This window comes from Etheostoma spectabile, chromosome 6 (assembly GCF_008692095.1).
Source record: "Etheostoma spectabile isolate EspeVRDwgs_2016 chromosome 6, UIUC_Espe_1.0, whole genome shotgun sequence".
Classification (NCBI taxonomy): domain Eukaryota; kingdom Metazoa; phylum Chordata; class Actinopteri; order Perciformes; family Percidae; genus Etheostoma; species Etheostoma spectabile.
This window is the reverse complement of record NC_045738.1, coordinates 9,444,396-9,464,970: the sequence shown is the minus strand read 5'-3', so window position 1 is coordinate 9,464,970 and position 20,575 is coordinate 9,444,396. Positions and strand designations below refer to the sequence as shown.

The following is a 20,575-nucleotide window of genomic DNA, read 5'->3' as shown; positions in this document are numbered from 1 at the left end:
GATTGATGAGAGGTTTGAATAATCCATAAAAGTAAGCAAACTTTCTTGGAAGCATTCATTTGACCCTCTTATCCTTAAGAGAATGAAGAGATAATGAAGTGTACTATTAGGGCTGCATGATTACAGCCACAATGCTCTAAATTAGGTTTTTAGATATTGTGAATCTGACTGCAGTTTTTAGAAGGGGTGTAATAATTCACAAAATTCCGTCTGATTCTTTTTTTAAATATATTGTGAATTTAAAAGTCTTCTTGATTTTTCCATTCTTCATAATTAAACTTTATCAAATTGTTAAGTTTAAGACTGAAATGAGAAAGTGGAGCGTTGTGTGACAAGTTTAGATTGGTTTCTTAGCTGTATTATTCAACAAATTCTGAACAAAACACAGTATGTAATAAACTATATACAGTCTGATACGTAATATTGTTGCACACCTACAAGATATGAGAAAACCGAACTATTTTTAAAACACCTTTTGGCATCATAAATGATTTAAAAGTTTCCCCATGCAGCAGTCTAAAAGAAATATTTTAATATAGCTATGCCAGTATTCTACAATCATGTCAAACTGGAAACTAAAGCCTTGGTGTAATCATGCATGAGTAATTGTGCAGCCCTGTGTATGTAAATTTATTGTGGTTTGAGTGAGTTATTGTTAACTACGCTCAGTTGCCAGTTTTATTAGGTACACCCAGTTCAAGCTAATGCAGTCCAATAATAAATCCTCCAGTCCTGCAATAATCCTCCCTTCATTAAGGTTGTTATGTTCAGTTTTAGTTTGAACTCTTTTAACAAGGTGTTGATTAAACGTAATGGTCATTTGTGGAGGCGGCTGTGTGTGGTGCTGTTGAAATGTATTGCATAAAAAATTTAAATTCATATCCTTCATGTTGGTAGAATTGTTTGCAGGATTGTTGCAGTATATGGCATTAGTTTTAGTTGGATGTAACGTAATAAACAACCGAGTGAGTATTTTTATTATAAATTCCGGATAGCACATACATGAGTCACTTACTGAATTGTATAAAGTTCTAAAAGAATACGTAATTATCTTTTTGTCAACCCTAAGCCACATTGTGTCATGTGTTTCACTGGTTACAGGCATGTTGTAGGCTATGGGTGGAGGGGGCTGTCTACACCAATGACCACCACTCACTGCGTGGTGTACGGTGATGGATGACACTACTACTTTGCAGTTCTCTAATTTGAATCCTTCACACTCGACTACATGATGGTGTAGTGTGGTCAAACGTAGTACTGCAGGGACAAAAATTTGGGGGTTTATTTGAGGACTGCTTGCTATACATTCTGCTGTGTACCTTTTCACTCCAAGGGTGATTTCTTCTGCTTTCTGCAACAGTGCCTTGCCTTCTCATTAGATACGCTTGAATGTCTGGAGCTGATCTGTGGGATCTCTGCTTTCTGTTTTCCTCTATAGAATCACTCAATTATTTATTGTGTTTGCCTGGTAATAACCTGGTCCTTTTCTCCTAGAGAGCTCTAGTAACATATGTTTATCATGTAAATGAAAATCTTTTTGTTTACGTTTTTAATTTGTCCACTTTCATCAAGGTTATATAGAGTGACCTCATATCACACTCTGCACAGCCAATAGAGGGCGGCTTCCTGTCTGTCTCCATCCTCCCTCTCTCTTTTCTCTCCCTCTTTCTCAGGTTACCAAACATGAATGAGGGAGGAGACTTGAATAGCCAACATGGACCCCCCCCCCCCCCACAAACACATGCACACACAAACACCCCCCTCCCCCTACCCTTCTTCTAAATCTCCATCTCCCCTTGGAGTGTGTGCATTAATGTGCAGGGGCGCAGTGTCTTGCACATGTACACTGTTAAACGAGTCAGGCTGCAGAGAGGTGGGGGGAAGGGAAGGAAACAGGAAGGAGGTAGGATGGGAGAAAGGGAGGTGGGGAGGGCAGTGGCAGCAGCCGTGAGTGTGTGCGTGTGAAAGAGAGAGAGAGACTGTCAGAGAGTAAATGGGAGGCAGCATCACCCACTCAGACTGGGAGGAGGGGAGGGGAGAACAGACAGCGTGCCCGTCCCTCTAAGAGACAGAGGTGAAAGGAAAGTGGGAATGAGAGACAGGCGTGAGGGGAGAAGAGGAGCACAATGAAGGAGTGCCATTGACCATCCTGGCAGCACTGCCATTTCACCATCTGCTGAAAGAGAGAGAGAGAGATAGAGAGAGGAGGGAAGTAAAGGAAAGAACAGGCAGCCAAACGAAAAGAGATGGAGAGGAGCTGCCGGCAGTGACTTTGTGAATTAATCGAGCGGAAGAGTGGATCAGAGGAGAAGCACGTTTTTCAGGGAGTGGACGGACGGAGAGCCAGAAAGAGGAAGGAGAGGACGGATGACCGGACAGTCTGAGGCTGTTTAAACATTAATGTGGTTCTCATGTGAATATGGAGCCCAGCTTTAGATGATTACCATGGATTATCAACCGTATGCTTTTTAAACCAAAAAAGGAACTATCTATGCTTTGCCATTCATTAAAAAACTCTTAGGGAAATTGATTAGACTTTTGTTTTTTTGTAAATATAGACTTTCTTTGTGACTTCTGATTTTCTATTCTCTGAGCATACTCTGCAGGACCTTATACAATCATTATCTTTGTTAGCTGCTGCACAAGATAATCAGGTTTTAATGCAAGTTTTCTAAACATCAGTGTTGTGGTTACTGTAGTTGTTTATACTGTTATTAGGAAAGTGATTATTGCTCTCTTGAAATAATATTGTTTTTTAAATGCCCTAGTTGGAGTCAGTGCATGCAGCTGACATGGGATGTCAACATTAATTGGGTTTTAGGGCTGGCGCGATGCCGGTCAAACTTTGATCATTTCCTGAAACCTATTGATCTTTGTAGGAGTCTTTAGTTTATCCTCCTGTTGGCTGAAAACAAAGCTCTAATGTGGAGCCTTTGATGCAGCAACTAATTGCTGTCATGTGATTTGACAAAGCAGTTATCTCTTTGTCTGAAGATTTCTGCGGTTGTCAAGACTTCTCGTTATATATCCTCCGCAGGCATCTCTTTTAATGTCTGTTGCCATAGCAACGGGCAGCAACTGCAGACAGAACCCGATGTAAAATTTGTTTTATCTTTTCAAACTGGTGCTGTTTTATTAGGTAATTGTTTATATGTAGTAGATTAGAAGCAGTAGACTTGATAAGTCCATGGTTGTTTGCAGTTTTTAGACTTTCATTCTTTGTCTATGCGGAGCACAGCAGTCTCCGAGAATCAGGGTTGTTTCAGGTCACCTGTCTCCCCCTCCCCATTCTGTTTTACTCTAGTGCGAGTCGGCGCAGCCCCGCTTGTCCTGATCTCACCTTTATCTACCACCATCTTTATCAGTCAAGCTGATGTGCCAATCATCAGGAATGACTGGATAAGTGAGATAATCGTATTAATTTCATTTGTACATATCACTCTGTACAGCTGGTCGGCCTCAAGGCCATTACTCACTGATCATTAGGTGTGTTATGTTCGTGACTGTCCAGTCCTTTTACTGTCTGTGTGTAGGTGACTCAGGAATTATTCTCATGTAGAGGGTCCTTTCCTCTGCAGTCACCTGACCTACACTGCGTTCTGTGCATTAAAACATCCTTGGACAAGACGAGGGTTAACTCTGCTCATAGAGCAATTTAGCACCCCGGTGTTTGAGAACACACCTGGATTTTTCTCTGTTGTGCCCATTACTGTTGGATCTTTTGCCTTTTTAAGTGCTAATATCCTCTCAAGACTAATTATTGGTTTTATTAGAGGTGTGACGGACTGTTTTGTCTGTTCTGCATGCTCTTTGGTTGTCCAAATACTGGGTGTCTTTTGTGACTTTTCCAGCCATAATTTTTTGCAGCTTTCTGGAGATCCTCCCAGCCTGTCTGGCAGTGCGAGAGTGTGACTGGATCCTCCATGGTGCTTTTTAGCCAAGACCAGATGGATGACTAGCTAGAATTGCTAGACAATCCCTCTGTGGTGCTAGACTGGTGTAGGCGACTGTTCCTTTGCTGTGCGTCCAACACCCACTACCAGTTGGTTCACTGTACTTCAGACACAGTTTAAAGTTCTGAAATGTTAGCAAGTGGAAAAATCAACCCTCTCACTTGGCATTATTGAAACACCGGTGCCAAATTCACAACGTTGTGTAAGTGGTCCATGCAAGGTCTGTGTAAACCTTGCTTTCCTTTTTGAGGGAGTAAAGGTCAAGGGATTGTAAATATGACTAGTGTGTAAACATCACTGAGGTGCAGTCCAGCCAGCTTGCCTCAAGACTGTAGGTGTAGCCTTGCCTCCTACTGAGGTCAAACTGCTGCACACAGTTTTGTTTGTGAGACTTTGGTACTCTGGAGAAGACTGTTAACTGTAAATGGACTATTGTTTGCCTTTTAGGTTGGACTATGCAGAATATGAGCTGTTTTGGCGTGTCTAGACAGTAGTTTGTAATTGATTTGAGAGCTAACCTGCTGTTTGAGAAGTCCTGCCTTAGATAATAAGTGGTTTCAGAATATAACACTTGGCTTGTTCATATCATATGGGGCTGTGTTAATGCTCATGTCTCAGGTAACTGACTATAATCTGGGCTTGTTATTTGAACCTGGCAGTAATAAAGTAACTAGGTGAGACAAGAGGTGCATAGAGAGATCAGCAACGAGTTGCGGTTTTAAATGAGCATTTCCAGCTGGGTGAGTGAGTTCACGTTCAACTTTGATGAGCCTCCAGCACCATTCAGGGAACCCTGGGTTGGGAGTTCAAACCGAACATATCAGGTCTCATTACCATCACAACAAGCCCACCAGTAGTCGTCATCAGCCAATGACCTACATTCTCTAGTGTTACATCACCACCGTGCTAGTGCAGTGTCTGTACTGTGTTCTGTGTCTGTCACTGTACCAGACAAACAACATCTCAGACTCAACCTACCACTATCTAATGGTGCTCTAGAAAAAAAAAAACATCCTAACCAAGGTGGCCAGTTTTAGAAAACAAACTTGAACCAAGCCAGCCTCACTTGTTTTAGCCATATCAGGAACTTCAGTCAGGGACGGGCTCAACTCTGCTGGCCCAGTCTTAAATACTCACTTTTTTTCTTTCTAATGGTGTCTAACTAGGTGACCATGCTTAGCCTTTAGCCTTATCTAATCTTAAAGTTAGAAAGGCAGAAAGTTAGACCTTACCATTAATATATTAGGCTGGGGTACTGTTAAACAGGACAGCCTGGAGAACGGGCGAGCATACGAGGGAGGGGGCGAGGGGGAGCGAGAGATCATCTGGAAGAGGAGAGAGGAAGTGGTGGCGCGGGAGAGGGCGGAGGCGTTGGAGAGACAGAGATTGGCAGAGTACATTGTGTGGAGGAAGAGAGAGGGCTTCCAGGAGAAGAGAGGAGACGGAGAGAAGGGTGGAAAGAGTGCAGAAAAAGGGAACAAGGCTGTGCCAGAAGTAATCTGGAAGAGGAGAGAAGAAGAAGAGGAAGGAGACGCAGGGAGGGAGAGAGCGAGGGCCATTCAGAGGGGACAAGTACAACCATTTGGAGGAAGAGAGAGAGGGAATAAAAGAGGAATTCTATAAGAGATTTGAAAATATAATGTACTTGAAAGTAGGCGTTAAAGAAAGTGTGCTGTGTACTGTGTTGGATACTAGTAATACATCAGTGAGCCTACTCTCTCTTTTTTTTTTTTCTTTTTTTTTTTAGCAGTTCCGGGGCTCTCTCTTCATTTAGCTCTGAAGGTGCTCACTGTAGTATCGACCAATAGGAGCTGTGCATTGCATGTGTTGCTGCCGTGTTTGTGCGTGCAGCCCCCTTGCAATCCCCTCGTTGGCTGCTAATAGGATTTTTATGAGTCCGTGTCAAGCAGGATAGAGCTACCAAGAGGAGCTGTTTCTCACATGCACGCCTGTGTGCACGACAACACACACACACACACACACACAGATAATCTAAGAAGCATTGTGTGCAGGGAAAGTTTATACAGCCTCACGCATGTAAACCCATCACGTACAAGAGCGCACCCGTCAGTGCAGTAAGACACACATGTGAGGGGGTGTTAAGAGACAATCACTTGTGTTGATTCTCCATGGTGCTGCCGACAGCTGGATAGCTGATCCTCACTGTGAGGCTACTAAGTTTGGACAAGATACTCACAGATATTGTTTTACATTTATGGCGAAAAAACCAAGATGAACACTTTGTGGAAAGCTAAGACTGTCATCATCAGTCCCTGGGAACACAATGAACATTCATGCGGATTCAAAAGTGAACTGCTGACAACATGATCTGCACTGGTGCACTACAAACTAACTTTTTCCTCTGCATTCTGCCGTTAACTGGGACACCCCACTTTTCCTCTGCGCCTTTTCTCATTCTGCTTTCATTGTGGGTAAAGCCGATTTTAAAGCAGTTTGATTTTGGCTGCCTGGTAATGAGTGGAGGACAGATGGATGCCGCACTTACGCAAAGGGAGACAGACAGATGGCGTTGTGTCCATTTAGAGAAAAACTTTAAATACTGAGACAAAGAGACATTGATTGAATCACTAGAGCCTGTGTGAACTTGTGCGGACAGAAAAACTGACACTGTAGATTCATTATGGAGCTTGTCCCAAAAACCAAGTACACCCACTTTCGGAGTGAATCGCTGAGCTCAACTGATGAAACAAACTCCAATCCATCATCGTTCCCTCCTTCCAGTCCTGCCACCCCACTCACTCCCTCCCCTGGTTTACCTTCTTCTCTATCCTCCTCTTCTCTCACTCCCATCTTGGCCCCCTCTTCTCCCCGCCCAGCTGAGAACAGCCCCACCACCCTCTGCTCCTTCTTCCCCAGGATGGGATCCCTTCGCCTGGGAGTCTCTGCCACTCTGCTCCCAGGACTCAAGGCTTCGAACAGACAGCAGCAGCCCCATGCCTCTGTTGAGTCCTCCGGGGATGACCAGAACAGCTTTAGCTCCACCCCTGCATTTCATCACCCAATTTCCCATTTAACCGCTCCTTCTCCCCCTCCTCGACCTCCTCTGCAGGATATGAACCGGCTGGGAGGGGCGTCCAGGAGGGCACGGGTGGAAGGAGGGCAGCTTGGAGGAGATGAGTGGACGCGCCATGGCTCCTTTGTCAACAAGCCTACCCGCGGCTGGCTGCACTCCGACAATGTGGTCAGCACCGCCGGTGTTTCCTACAGTGTACGGGTACGTGACTGGCACACACTCACTAACCCCTAACTAAAATACATAATTACACATCACTTTTTCCGGATAGTTTTTTTATATATATATATATATATACATACACACACACACACACACCTTTATTCCCATTTTTAGAAGCTTAAATAGAGATAAGAAAACCGCTGTTGCTTTCCCCATCTATTGTGTTTTATCTGTCATGGGACTGAGATGCAGAAAATGTATGATGCTAAATTTGTTGCTTTCCTGTTACCTGGTCAGTACATGGGTTGTGTGGAGGTGCTACAGTCAATGCGAGCGCTGGACTTTAACACCAGAACTCAGGTCACAAGGTGAGATTACACACTACTTATCCGTTACTGGCGTCTGCCACTCAATTTCTTGTTTGTGCATGTGGGGGGCAAGATGGTTAAAGCGTGGTCAGACTTAGAGACACCTCTCATATACTTATGTCCAACTCTGCTCTTTTTTTCCTTGCTTCTCTCTTTCTTTCTCTCTTTCTCTCTTTCTTTCTCTTCTCTCTGTGTGTGTGTGGGTGGTGTGTGTGTGTGTGTGTGTGTGTGTGTGTGTGTGTGTGTGTGGTGTGTGTGTGTGTGTGTGGTGTGTGTGTGGTGGGTGTTGTGTGTGTGGATTGGTGTTTGTGTGGTGTGTGTGGTGTGTTGTGTGTGTGTGTGGTGTTTGTGGGTGTGTGTGTGTGTGGTGTGTGTGTGTGTGTGGTAGTGTGGTGTTGTTGTGTGTGTGTGGTGTGTGTTGTGTTTGTGTGTGTGTTGCGTGCGCGCGCGCGCGCGTGCGCGCTTCACAGCCCTAAATTAGAATGTTCTCGAATCCTGTGGTTTCCTTTTTGGTTTCTGTAGTATGTTTTGTCTCCATGGCAAAGACAAGCACAGTTTAGTCACCTGCCGCCAGATCTCATTTAATCCAAATAATTGTGATTCTGTGGAAAAGTGTGGCGGTAAATGACATGTTATTGCAACACTTGCATGTTGTCGATATTTCAGGGAGGCAATCTCTGTGGTGTGCGAGGCCGTGCCCGGAGCCAAAGGAGCCCAGCGCAGGAGAAAGGTACGCAGCATGTACACTAGCACACACCCTTACACAGCATTATTTATTTATGCGGCTTAAGTGGGTGGCAGTGGGAAGAGTTTGTTGGGTAAGAGCTAGATTTAGCTTGATTGTCCACTCTGTGGTCAGTTGGCTATTTAGTCACACACTCTCCCTTATACACACACACACACACACACACACACACCACACACACACACACACAGATCTTGATTTAGGATGACTGTACACTTCTGCGGTTAGGGGGCTACTCGCAGGTAATTACCAAACACTCTCTGATCACCCTTTTTCCCGCCCTCTTGTCACAAGGGAGGCTGGAGAGGTTGAGTAGTAACTTGTGCGGAGCCAGTGTCTGTCCAAAGAAGCACTACAGATAAGCAGACCCATCAGCCAACAGTCTTCTGTGTAAAGACAATGTGTGCCTGTGCACAGTGAATACTGTGTGTGCCTGTGCACAGTATTCCTGTAAAACTAAAAGCATCCACCCAAACAGTCCATAAAACAGGTGGCTAAATCCAGCGGCCTGTTGTCGTAGTAGGGTTTGACCAAGGAATGTCTGGCACACCAGACAAAATACAGTTAAAGGATGTAAACTAGAATAGATTAAACTAGTCTAGTCCCTCTGATTTGGCTGGACTGAGGTTAATGTGGCTGAGCATGTGCATCCTGCCCTGATACTGTTTTTCTCACAGCGTGAGCCAAATATTCTGGAACAGATGAAAGCCATAAGAACAGGAGGAGGATTGGGATAAACGGGCTGGCACATTAATGCTGGCGTGGTCTGCGTGATGCTCTTGGCCCAGCCTTCAGTATGTGAGCTGTTCTGTCTACTCCACATTGGTCACAGTTGGCCTTGGAGACAGGATCACTTTCAAATTGCAGCTGTTCTTCCACTCCCACACACATTTACAGGCATTTCCACACATACACCCACAGGCTCATGCACAGGCAGGGAAGACTCAATGGGCTACTGGGAATTGTTGAAGTAAAAAAAAAAAAGGTATTATTGTTTGTGCACCTTGTTTGTTTGCTTCCTAATGGCCCGCATCCCTGTCCTTTGCAGCCTTCCTCACGCTGTATGACATCCATCCTGGGGAAGAGTAACCTGCAGTTTGCCGGCATGACAATCAACCTCACCATCTCGACCAGCAGCCTCAATCTGCTTGCCTCCGACTGCAAACAGGTTAGACTGAAATCAGATCATTCTTGTTGCTGCTTTTGTGTGTATTTTTGCTCTGTGTTGGGTAGATTTGTCCCTGATCGGCAGAGATTTGACTGTGAGTCAGAGATGCCTCTGATTGTCAGAGCTCAGTTGTAGCCAGAGGTATGTTTGGTTTCCAGAGAACACATATCCTGTGCAGTTTACTGAAGCAGAGTAAACCTGAAGATGTCAGGGGTTTCGTGTGGATTTAAGGATTAAACAAAATTATATTTACTTTTTGAAGATGAACTATAGAATGGCAATTTGTTGTACATTTTCTTATCATCCCCATTTTAAACTATTATTATTTGTCTTTGGAAGATTGCTTCAATATGTATTGTCTACTAATCTGGATTACCTGCGCACAGTTAGTTTTATGATCATTTCAGAGGATATGTTTTAAAAGATGGACACTCACTCATCTCACTGCTTATACGCTTTAATTAATGAATTCATGATAAATCAGATTTTAGTTAACTGAAACTTTACAGACCTAATTGATGTAAAAAAAACCAACTATTTTCAATTGTCTTTGACATCAAGGAAATATCTTAATAAACCACAACCTACTGGAACTCAAGGTATTATTTCTGTGATTTGATCAGCGCACTGAATGTCGTGACCTTTTTGAGATGCCCAGATAATCTAGAGCTTCTCAACTTTGTTTGCCTCATTTATTCTGGATGCATTGCGAATCACTCTTAACTGCTTTTTCATTCCTACATTGCCACGGGGCAGGATGTGATTCAAGCTATGATCGGGCCCAAAAAATTAGGCCTGCTTTCTTTATCTTGGTGTGTAAGTTGATTAGATATCCAGAAGATGGCGGTCACACACAGTGTTACACAGGCCATACATTATTCATGACATTACACCACTATACTATACTGCATTAAATAAAATTGTTAAATAAAAAAAGGAAATTTTCACAAATCTGACACGATTCAAGCCTGGGGGGCTTTTGAGAAATTACGGCCTGGCCCCAATTGGGTATGGACAGAGAATCCATGCACTAGATGTGATCTTCGCCTATGAGTTAATAGCTGCTGAACAATGTTAGTTTCTTTGGGGAGATGGCATACAGTAGTGCAGTGCACACACAATAACACGTAGCATAAAGACACATGCCATGCACTTATCTCCGATCACAAATAAAGCCGTGGATGTAAACCACATATTGTGCACTGAGCATTAGCACGTGTTAATGTTCTTATTGATCCAGCGTGGTTGTTGCAGACAAATGGTGTTCCATCCATTGTCCCACTTTTTTTCACAGTTTTTAATTTCTGCTACAGTTGATGCCACTCAATGAAGGGGAAAAAACACTTTTTTTTTTAGTAATGATTCCACATTGGTCTCTCCATCCACATGCTTTCATCTCACTTCCCACATACTTCATGTCACCCACATGCTCTCCTTCTGTCTCTCTCTCTCTTCCCTTTACCCTCTCTCCGTCTCTTTCTTTTTCTCCACAGATAATCGCCAATCATCACATGCAGTCCATCTCCTTCGCTTCTGGAGGAGACCCAGTGAGTCACTCTCTCTCTCAGCTCAAATCTCACTCTGGCCTTTTTCCATCTTTCTTCAGCCTGCATATTCTTCCTTTTTGTCTTCTGTCATTGTCTATTCCTATGAATGCCACTCACTCCATTGCTGCCTCAATGGCTTCAGTCCTTCTCTTTCAAGCTTGATCCTGTTACCCCCTGTCATTTCTCTTTCAGCTCAATGTATGTTTTTTAACTTCTGGTACGACTTAACGACTGCATCTTTTGCTTCATCTTTTTCTACTTCTTTTTAACATGTCTATTCTAAACCTGCCTTTCACTTGTTCCTCCTATCATTTTTTTCCCTTCCTTCCCTAAATGTCTTACCCTGTCTCCCTCAGGATACGGCTGAGTACGTAGCATATGTGGCCAAAGACCCAGTCAACCAGAGAGGTGAGCAGAAACAGCAAAATGACACATTCACTCAGGCAGCATCTGACAAAAAATAGACACTTTAAAACAAAACCATATTAAAGTGATGTTGAACTTTTTCAGGCCCTTGGTTTGAGCCTTTTGTACATGAGTGCCAAATGTCTCTACATTCAGTCTCATTGGCTGCTAAAACCGGCTGGTTTTTAAATTGCACTTTCTGCAAATACTGCAAATAAATGCCAACAAGCCATTTTACTAAAATACAAATGAATCCTATTAAATAAATGACATGTTTCTATTCATTTTTCCCTCTCCTTTGAATTTGACAAGCCGCCCACTGGAGCGGAGACATTACAGAACCAGTGTGCAGAGTGAAGGAAGAAACAATACATTCACCACTAAACAGGAATTTTTGTTTGGCATATTCTGCTTTATTCATGCTAAGTGCCATATGTGCCTCAATTTTCCATGCAATGATTGGGAATGGAGAAATGAGCAAGTGAAACCAAATATATATTGAAAATGGGATTACATCATGTACAATAAGGTTCTAACTAGGGTTGGACAGTAATACGTGTCTAAAAAATAGCAACAGTATCAGTTTCAATACCGTGATAAAAAAAAAAATGCAATGCACTTATATAGGGGAAAAGAATTAAATATTAGGGGTGGGAATCACCAGAGGCCTCACAATACGATAATACTCATGTCACGATACAATATTATTGCGATTTTAAACATATTGCAACTATGCTGTATTGATTTTTTTTTCCCACCCCTATTAAATATAATTTATTTAATGCCTAAAAATGTGTGATTGTCAGCACGTGACAGTGTGGAGACGAAAAGAGAGAGAGAGATAGAAGGGGAAAGATGGCAAGTCTTTGCACCGAGTGACCTGTTCTCGAAGAAGAACATGACTTCTGCAGTTTGGCGGCCTTTTGGGTTCCGACCTAAGGAGAAGGGAGAGGTGTTTCAGTATTAGTGTTTGGTATTCAGTTTCTGAACGGTGTAGGCACAAGCCAAAAGTTGCCGTCTGAGCCTTACGTCATAATTTTTAATTAGTCACGGTAATACCGTATACCACAATAAAATAGGGAGTTTGACGGTATAAAATTTTGGATACCACCCAACTCTTCACTGTAAACAACCACTGGAAATATTGTCCTCTGTTCTCTATGCAATTGTGCAATTTAAGATTGAACTAGAGAGGGGTAAAGTGACATCACATGTGTCTTGCCCTCTTCCTTTGTCAGTAATTGCTGCCCATTGGTCCTTGAGCAAGGCACATGTACATGAATGTACTGTTGCTGAAAATGCACATGCGTACACAATATTAAACTTTGTTTGCAGGTTGTCTGGCTGAGTTCATATTTCATTCAAATACATGTTGCTGCAGTTTTTTTATTAGTCATTTGTGCCTCCTCTCCTTCAGCATGTCATATCCTGGAGTGTCCAGAGGGTTTAGCCCAGGAAGTCATCAGCACCATCGGCCAAGCCTTTGAGTTGCGTTTCAAACAGTACCTAAAGAACCCCCCCAAACTGGTCACACCTCATGACAGGTAAATGTGAAAAATGTCACTAACATGAGCCCAAAACTTGAGCTTGTGTTTGTATTTTGTTACCCATATCCTGTTTCTGTGTCTGCTTTTGTATCACCCCTTTTCTTAGAATGGCCCCGTTTGACGGCTCTGCGTGGGAGGAAGAAGATGATGAGGGTGCTCCACCTCCTGACGTCCCATACTATAATAATTTCCCTGGAAAACAGCCTCCCCCTGGTGGACTAATTGACATGAGGACCCGCCCAGGTGCCACGCTGGTGAGAAGAGTGCACGTAAACACACAGGGGGATGGGATACTCATATGCATGCTTCAACACACCCAAACAGTACTCATGCTGCAGTTAAGAGATGATACACTTGTAAGGAATTTATTAACTGTACATTACTGTATGCATCACAATTGCCTAGTTCTCAGCCTAGAAAATGAAAAGGCAATAGTAGTAGTTGCTCAATGTGCGGTAGACAAATCATCAAACCTTTTGTAACCCTTTTAATAGGAATCTATTTGTATTTCTTGTTACACACAAGTATGCCCACATGTGGCTATGACTCATTATTTGTTTAATGGTTCTGTCTCTGCAGCCTTATGGACAGCCAGGCCAAAATGAAATTCACAAGCAGCCTCTGCCTCCTCTACCAGGTCAGTGTCTGTATGTCTGTCTGATGAGGAAACGCTAAGATATGCCAATGTCACTGATGTCTATTTGTTTTCTTCTAGTGGGTGCTAAAGATGGGGGACGGGAACTGTTTGATGACCCTTCATATGTCAATGTTGACAAACCCCGACCCCCAGTTGCACCTAATGGAAATATTCACAGAGATGCTTTTGATATGAGTAAGTGCCTTACCCAGTCTATTAATGCTGTGTTGGGAATATCATTTGGACTGCTGTCTAAAAAAACACTGAAGTAGTGCAGGGAAACTAAATAACTGGAAAAGCTGATAATGATGATGATTTCTTGTAAATGACAAGATGTGTGGGTTGTTATCAAAATGACCAGAATTACTGGTAACGCAAATCCAACCATGTGGAAAGAATAAGTGTTAATTATTGACTGAGGAGATGAGCGAGTAGCGTGTACTGTTCATTTCTTATGACAGGCTAATTGAAGACTAGAGTTTCCCACAGAAGGCAGTGTTGGAGCAAGATAAGGGAATTATAGTGCCTTTGTCTATTACAGGGCCATTTCACGTGACATGATTGGTTGACGTGTGTAAAGCTTTTCACATTAAAGGCACTGTTCTCTATCAGTATATAGCAACTGTCAAATAATGTTGTTCACATAGACATGGCAATGCAGAAGATATTTTTTTCCTATATACACAAGCATGTGGGGGTTTCAACAGATAAATACAATGCAACAACTGTGTATTTATTTTTCAAGAGCCATTTGATGATGCCCTGGGGGTCTCTGGGCACGGTGGCCAAGTTCAGTGACAACAGCGCCCCCTCTGGTGCAGCAGTTGCAGTGTGAGACCTGGTTCCATGGTAGTTTAAGTCGCAGGGAAGCAGAGAGGCTGCTGACCCGCGATGGAGACTTCCTGGTGCGAGAGTCTGGGACCACACCAGGACAGTACGTCCTCACAGGACAGCAGGGGGGTCAGGCCAAACACCTGCTACTAGTCGACCCAGAAGGAGTGGTGAGTCAGGGAGGATTTTATGGGGCAGGAAAGATTATAAAGGGGAGGGGGAAGCGTGAATGGGCCAGGGTAATTTTGTAAGTAGTGTTTTCCTAATACACGTTGGTGCATGTATTTTTACTTGCCTTTTAATATGTTTTTTTTGTCTTTTAGGTCCGTACAAAAGACCATCGGTTTGAAAGTGTGAGTCACCTGATCAGTTACCACATGGACAACAGACTCCCCATCGTATCAGCTGGTAGCGAAGTGTGTCTGCAACAGCCAGTGGAACACAGGGCCTGACATTACACACACCAATGAGATACTCCACCAAATATACACACACTCCTGCAGCAATTCAACACAAGACAAACACAACACTTCATACGCTATAATACACACACCAACACTACACTTAACACACACATACTGTAGATATACAATACATAAGCACACACACCATTGCAAAGAAAACCAAAAAATAAAAAAAATCACCAGTTCCTCTGTAAAATCATTCACTTGCTGCTGTTGCCACATATTCCTGTCCTTTCTGAAAGCCAAACTGTGACCTGCAGTCTTCGACCCCCAACAACTATCAAGCGCATGTTCCCTCCACAACGGAGAAGCACTGCTGCGATGTCTCAACAGTCTACTGTGAACCAGGGAGGAGCCCTTTGCTAAGTTCAGACGAGGGCAGAAAAAAATATCTCAACATCCAATCATGAAAAAAACAACAGAACACTTAATAGAATCTTGTACAAAAACATAGTGGAACTGAAAAGTATATACATAAATGGGACATCTAATGATATGTTCAGTGCTTTTGAGCATGTATTGTCACATTCAGGGAAATTATTTCCCTCCTCAGACTGTTGCTGGAGCATATTAGGCAAAACACAAACTTGATGGTTATGGTTCTTTGTTTCAGAGACAGACCCAGGCTCGAACATAAACTGTCACTGGAGCACTTCAGCAGCAAACCTGACTTTGAAAACATTCTGCCTGGTGAATATGCATAAACGAGTTTGCTTCCAATCTAATCAGGAGAGCCACACTACCCCCAACCACTCCCCTTTTAAGGACCTTTGAACTTTGACCCCTGAAATGATAGCTGGTGATGTTGAAAGCCTGTATGCAAAACTGGGGGACTGCTATGCCAATGACAATTTCTTTTCTTTTTTCGTCTGTTATCTTGAGACACATTACTTGTTGAACATTCTGAGTTGAGCAGGATCTAAACAGCTGCATGTCCCTTTCCTCCGTAAACACAGATACACCTTTACACAACACACGGCCTGCACCACCTGTCATGCCAAAGAACATGAACTTGGTTGCTAACAACAGAGAAAGCCATGCCACTTATCAGCAGTTACCTGTCTTGTGTGCTTACAGCAATGGGAGCAAAAATTATACAATTGGCCTATTTTAGTGGGGAGAATAATTACGGTCATTGTGCCTGAATACAACATCAAAAAGGAGATTTTTAAAGTAACGTTGACGTCACCCACAAACACGACTGTTGCTTTTCATTGACTTCTTAGTATGTGTTTGACAATCTATGGGTTATATATTTACTGAGGATTCTGAGTGAAAGCAAAGGAGATTAGTTAAGACCATTTTAAACTTTGGCCAATGAGAAATGTTTTTGAGCAATGAATTTCCTTCTGCAAAAAAGATTATTGTGATGTTGCTTTATTTTGTGATCACTTGAGGGAATAATGTCCCCTAAAAAACAAAAACAAAAAGACAAGCGGTTTGGGGGTCACTGAACATAAGGACATAAATGTTTTTGGGGCACTGCTAATATTATGCCAAATGTTCCTTGTAAGTGTGCTGTTTTCACAAACTCTTTGAGGATCTGGGGGGGAGAAGTTCACAGTGTTGTTTCTCCTTTCCTCTTCCTCCTCCCTCAGTTCATGATGATGTTGTTGTTTATGTATCTTTTTAATTGTGCCTTGTTTCTTCAATGCAGTCATGTCACTTCAATGCAGTCACCTTATGTACTTAATTCAAATGTAGTGAACTACAGGAGAATCTCACACAAGCCTCTCAGTTAAACAAAGACTGCAAAAATGACACTCCAGAAAACACACAAACGGATCCAGTGATGGCAATCTCCCTGATGCACATTCTTGCATTCAGCTTATAGTCACAGATACTTGATGTCACCATGGTGGGGGGGGGGATATTTCCTGACCATCTGTAAATAACATCAACTTTTGACTGGTCAGCTTAGTGTTGAATTGTGGTTTTACATAGTTGTAACTTTAATGACTTATTTGACAAGTAACGCATGCACCACAGCACTGAGGTAGCTCTTCCTAAAGCCAATTGAACTTGTCAAAGAGATTGAGGTCTAACTCTTGAAACAGGAGGAGGAATCTTTCAACCTAAACCTGAACTGTCAACTAGTCCTCAGACCCTAAAGTGGGCTCACATGTACATGCACACACGCACATACCAGGGTGACTTCTGGTTCAGTCAGATACTCTCACACTGCCTGTTCAGGTGCTTTTCAGCAATAGGAAAACCAGAGCTTTAAGATCTGCCATTTCTCTCTCTCTCTCTTTCTCTCTCTCTCATGTGTGTGGTGTGTGTGTGTGTGTGTGCGTGCGCTGAAACAGACACACCTGCCCCTCTGCTTTATTGGTGATACAGTCCTGTGTTATCGTTCATCAAGGATGCCTTTGTTGCATGAAAATACTTTCAGAAAAATGTGTTGTTTGTTGTTGGTGATGGTGATAGTGTTGACGATGCTGTTGTACTTTTTAATTTGTAAAAGCCAAAGGTTACTTTCAAATAGTGTGCACAGATATTGATTTTATATGTTTCTGTTGTAATACTTTGTTTTGTTTTTAGGGAAACATTTCTGTTTACACCTGTATCTGAAAATATAGATTGCAAATATAAATACATATATCATTCATCTCTCTTTGTGAGTTTGGTATTTGATATGAAAGGCTTGTGTTAAGCTTGAGTGTTTATCACTTTGTTGGATAGGCTTTTCAAAAATCTTTTTATTTTTTCCATCAATGTACACCAAAAACACTGATGGAAAATGAAACAACAAAGCACACACTGCCAGAAAGTAGGATTGCCTTTCCCATACTGTCCTAAACAAAGAGTGGGGTGTGTATTTGAGCTACTGGAACTCTCTTGTTTGTGATCAGATGAGCCTGCAACAGAAGGGGGCTGATTCAGGGATTATTAGAGCCTAGGGAGAGACTGTGTGTGGGGTACTACAGAGGGGAACAGCGCACAGCTAAGGTAAACAAGGTCTTTAATCAATCAGCGGATGTTTAAAAGCAGGGAACAGTCGAGAAAAAGCATGTTGTGAATGGAGGCAGCCTGCAGTTTGTACAGGAGGTTATAAGTAGAGGAGCCAACTGTGCCAGAAATACTGAGCAGACCTCAGCTGTTGCACTAGCCCAGTCTGATTAGATCTGTTAAGCCTCACCTCCTATTACTTCTCGACGGCTTGCCTTGTTGCCTTGTTTTTTTTCTCCGGAGCCATGCATCCCCAGCGTCCTCTTCCCCAGGCCATGCCCTCCTCTCTGGGACGGCACCTGAGGGACATGGCCATGGGTCTGGGAAGAGGCAAGAACTTCCTTGGAGGAAATGTTGCCTATGGGTTCATCCAGTCGTTTAAGGAGTGCCTGTACTTCCTCCTCTGCTGCTGGTGCATCAAAGAGATCCTGGACTGACAGAGAGTAGATCAAGTGGTCAAACATTGATTTTCCACTTTTCTCCATTGGCTCCTATAGTGTAATTTAAACCAGCTTTTATTTCATTGGGAATGGAGTGTTTGATCAGCGGTGCTGGCAAAGCGTTGGCAAGTACGAGTCTTGTCTCATATGACAACAAACTACCACTTGAGCACTTAGCAAACTTTAATTTGCTATAAAGCAAAATTTATATATGGAGCAATTTATGTTTTGTACTGTTTAAAGGAAGGTTCTCAATTAAAAAAACAACAACTGCAATTTCAATAAGATATAGGTGTACTAAATCATGCAATGATTTAATGTGTTAAAATATTTTTGTTTTGTTTTGTTTTTCAGTATCTGTAGGATGTTCGTCTTGGGTTCCAGAAAACACACATTTGCACATTTCCAGAAGCTAGAAATGTTCACTGCAAGACTGGGTCAGTTTTCTTAATTCAACCTTGCTGATCTGAGATCCTGGTGACTGGCAGTCCTGATGTTCACTGTTCCCAACACAAACTGGTGTGCATTGAATAAAGGAACTTGTGAAAGAAAACATATTATTACCTTTATGTCTGCATTTCTGTTCATTTTATTATGGTAAATTATACAGTTACTATATTGTACTGCTAAAAAAATAAAGATATGCAAATAATTTGGTTTAGGTGTCAAACTAAGCTTTTATGTGACTTTGATGAGGTAAAGCTTTTATTTATTTTTTATTTCACAACGTTTGCAATGTAGCATAATAGGTTTTTAGAGGTCCAATTTATGACTTGTATTGAAGAAAAAAAGGATGCGTTTTACAAGCTGTCTAAAATGGGAAACGAGGATACTGTGACCAAAAATATCAGCCTGGAAGCAACCCCACCCTGTGGACTACGGGCATTAAGTGCCGAGGACTGCTCTGGTGAAGTTATCGTATATAAGATGTATGTTTTACATACATCTCACCTGCGTATGTCAATCAACTTGGACCCTTTCCCCAGTAAAGAACAGTGACTCCGCATTGCCATTGGTCGAACTGGAGGGCAAGGGGCGGTACCAGAGCCAACGATGCCTATGATTGGACGAAAGGCGCGTGGCTCATGCAAATTCAGGGGGAACTTTTAAGTTTCAAGCTGGATGGGGAGATTCGTCTGCTGTATTGTATCTGTAGGGACAGTAGCGACTCAAGTAAAGTGACGTAAAACGGTAAGAATGACCTGAATTTGGATGTAACTTACATGTGTTTTTATTGCTAAGTAACTACATCTGTTCGGTTGTAGTTTGTTTTTCCATTAACGGTAGCTACGTCACCAACGTCGATTCACTCACTTTTCCTGGTTGCTCGATTGACTATTGTAACGGTCAAAAGTTTTGTTTTTTAAAGGGTAATGTTTATCTACGCTGTTCGTGTAATTTGAACCCTTTAATGTTTGACTTTATTCGCACTGGTCTTTAACTGGAGTTAAACTCGGTGAAGTTTTCTTTTTCTTTGAGTCCATGACATTTCCTGTCACAGGCTTTACACTGCTTCACTCAGCAGTATAAATAACTAAGCTACATAATAATGTAATGAACTGCCTGCTTTGTTGATGATGATGCTACTGTGTGTGCACTGCTGTGAACATGTTGGGTATGGTGCTTTTGCTGACAGCCTAACATTGCAGTCCCGGCCTGTCCTGCAGTTTATTCTCTTGACCTTTTTTGGTAATTTTTCCCTGCTGAGACCAAGATAATAAGATAGGCCTACATCTGTAATCGTGCATTTGGCTGTTTTGTTCAAGAAAAAAATAAAGTTTGGCCTACTATTGCCTAATGCAAGGTGACACGTAAATTAAACTGAGGGCATTTTATTGTTTTTTTGAAATTGCATTAATGAACTGAGATCAGGCAGGAAGTCAAGTAGGCCCTATCTTTAAATATAGAGATATGATGTAAACCAGACTCCAAAAGCTAGAGCTTTACAGGTTAAATTGGAAATTACTCATAAAGCTCAGAGATTAAGAACAGACTACAAGGCAAGGAAAATAACTATTTTCTGTTAAAAGCCATTGGCTTTGTGGTGCAGTTGAAATAATCCTTTTAATACTGTCCTCAGAATACATTTCTGCCTCTGTTGTGTTCCCCATGGCCATCTTCTGCATGCTCCCTCGTTCTGTCTCTCATCAATCTCATGGTAGCTATATTTAGCAGGAATCTATTTAAGCCATTCCACTATATGCCCCACAATGCTCCTAGGGCCCTAGGCTAGATTCAGTAGCCTTCTCCTGGGATGTACTCGATTAGGAGACCTAAATTGCAGAGCTGGGATAGAATTGAATTTGGGGAGTGAAGTGTGTC

General features: G+C 42.4%; 3 protein-coding genes and 1 long non-coding RNA gene across 11 annotated transcripts in view; 3 read left to right on the top strand and 1 right to left on the bottom strand.

Moving 5' to 3' along the window:
- The first annotated feature begins 1,961 nt into the window (after positions 1 to 1,961).
- On the top strand, positions 1,962 to 16,157 carry shc1 (SHC (Src homology 2 domain containing) transforming protein 1). Its single transcript, XM_032519548.1, is given in 13 exon segments — positions 1,962 to 7,188; positions 7,447 to 7,517; positions 8,184 to 8,247; positions 9,311 to 9,430; positions 10,924 to 10,977; positions 11,334 to 11,385; positions 12,800 to 12,926; positions 13,036 to 13,183; positions 13,509 to 13,566; positions 13,645 to 13,761; positions 14,312 to 14,361; positions 14,364 to 14,567; positions 14,721 to 16,157. Coding segments are annotated over 13 exon segments (1,788 nt in total). The 5' UTR covers positions 1,962 to 6,594; the 3' UTR covers positions 14,850 to 16,157.
- Positions 15,728 to 20,575, bottom strand: part of LOC116691708 (uncharacterized) — a 20,175-nt gene continuing 15,327 nt past the window's right edge. Inside the window, exon 2 of the long non-coding RNA XR_004332534.1 lies at positions 15,728 to 17,102. This is a non-coding gene — a long non-coding RNA (uncharacterized LOC116691708). The remainder of the gene's footprint in view (positions 17,103 to 20,575) is intronic.
- On the top strand, positions 17,770 to 18,813 carry lenep (lens epithelial protein). Of its 2 annotated transcripts, none has more exons than XM_032519554.1 (2): positions 17,770 to 18,378; positions 18,608 to 18,813. In XM_032519554.1, the coding sequence occupies exon 1, from the start codon at positions 18,059 to 18,061 to the stop codon at positions 18,248 to 18,250; it is 192 nt and encodes a 63-aa protein (XP_032375445.1). In that variant the 5' UTR covers positions 17,770 to 18,058; the 3' UTR covers positions 18,251 to 18,378; positions 18,608 to 18,813. The 2 variants fall into 2 exon arrangements, with proteins under 2 accessions (XP_032375445.1, XP_032375444.1); XM_032519553.1 differs by having other exon boundaries at positions 17,770 to 18,382.
- pbxip1b (pre-B-cell leukemia homeobox interacting protein 1b) overlaps positions 19,071 to 20,575 on the top strand; it is a 13,918-nt gene continuing 12,413 nt past the window's right edge. For all 7 annotated transcript variants that reach the window (XM_032519543.1, XM_032519542.1, XM_032519546.1 and 4 more), the window contains exon 1: positions 19,071 to 19,444. The gene's annotated coding sequence lies outside the window, so the exon portion shown is untranslated. The remainder of the gene's footprint in view (positions 19,445 to 20,575) is intronic.